At 61.1% G+C, this 1,356-nt stretch overlaps 1 protein-coding gene across 1 annotated transcript; it reads left to right on the top strand.

Moving 5' to 3' along the window:
* Positions 1 to 334: 334 nt before the first annotated feature.
* GNI_203740 (putative polyprotein) lies at positions 335 to 1,235 on the top strand (the record flags this gene model as incomplete). Its single annotated transcript, XM_011136383.1, has 3 exons — positions 335 to 553; positions 619 to 1,085; positions 1,127 to 1,235. 3 exons carry the CDS (start codon positions 335 to 337, stop codon positions 1,233 to 1,235), a joined length of 795 nt encoding a protein of 264 aa, XP_011134685.1.
* Between the last annotated feature and the right edge of the window lie 121 nt (positions 1,236 to 1,356).

Genomic DNA, 1,356 nt, shown 5'->3' with positions numbered 1-1,356 from the left:
AAGGCCGCGCAGGCACGCTACGAGGCTAAGTTCGAAGTCACGGGAAAGCCGTACAAGGCCCGTGTGAGGCACTACGAGCCGGAGATGCGGCAGGAACTGGAAACCCAGGTCAAGGAACAGCTGGAGTTGGGCGTAATCAGGCCGTCGAAGAGCGAGTGGGCGGCGGCCCCCCACTTCGTCAAGAAGAAGACCGGCGAGTGGCGGTGCCTTCTGGAACGTGCCTATCGAGGAGGGGTGTAAGCACCTCACGGCTTTCATAACTCCGATAGGCCTGTTCGAATTCAACGTAGTGCCGTTCGGAGTGAAGAACTCGCCAGCGGAGTTCCAGCGGGCGATGGACTCGTGCTTCGCCCCCATACTAGGCGACGACGTCTTCTGCTACATCGACGACGTCGTCATCTGCGGAGACGACCCGAGCGCGATGCTCGCAAAGCTACGCACCTTCCTGGGCCTCTGCCGAGAGACGGGCTTCTACCTGCGGCTGGACAAGAGCGAGTGGTTCAAGCCCGAGGTAGCCTACCTGGGCCACCGCGTGGGCAAGGACGGCATCAGAGTACAGCCCAAGAAGGTCGAGTCGATCCGGCAAGCCCCGCCCCCGAGGTCGAAAAGGAGTTGCAGTCGTTCCTGGGCGTAGCAGGCTACCTCCGGAACTTCATCCCCAACTACTCGACGCTGGTGGGCAGCCTGTTCGGGCTACTGAAGAAGGACAAGCGGTTCGACTGGTCAGAGGAATGCCAGGCCGCGTTCGTAAAACTCAAGGAGGCAGTGGCCCGCACGGCCACCCTGTACCCCCCGGTCCCAGGAGGGGAGTACGTCATCTACACGGATGCGTCGGAAGTGGGCGCGAGAGCGACCCTCATGCAGGTCCAGGAGGGGCGGGAGGTCCCTATCGAATATGCCAGCAAGAAGTTCACCGACGCGGAGCAGCGATGGGACACGAGGGAGCGTGAACTGTTCGCGGTGAAGTGGGCCATCGACCAATGGAGGGACTACGTTGGCCTCACGCACTTCACGGTGGTCACGGATCACAATAATCTCCGCTACCTGGCGGGGGTCGACAAAGGGAAAGTGTTTCGCTGGGCGTTGTATTTGAGTCAGTATGACTTCACTATTAAGTTTCTTTCAGGCGAGGAGAATCACATCGCGGACTGGCTATCGCGATACTCAGCCATGGACGACGCGGCAGATGCGCTATTAGACAAGATGGCGATCCGAGTCGGCGCCGTGAACCGTAGTAGGCCGCTGGACATACCCCCGCTGCCGTCAGAAACGGAATTCCAAGAGGCATACCGCACGATGCCCCCCGAGGGAGTCCCCGGCATCCGCCGGGAAGGGAAGTGGCTGGTCGACGCGCGG

This window comes from Gregarina niphandrodes (genome assembly GCF_000223845.1).
Source record: "Gregarina niphandrodes unplaced genomic scaffold scaffold00117, whole genome shotgun sequence".
Taxonomy (NCBI): domain Eukaryota; phylum Apicomplexa; class Conoidasida; order Eugregarinorida; family Gregarinidae; genus Gregarina; species Gregarina niphandrodes.
This window is presented reverse-complemented; position numbering and strand designations above follow the sequence as displayed.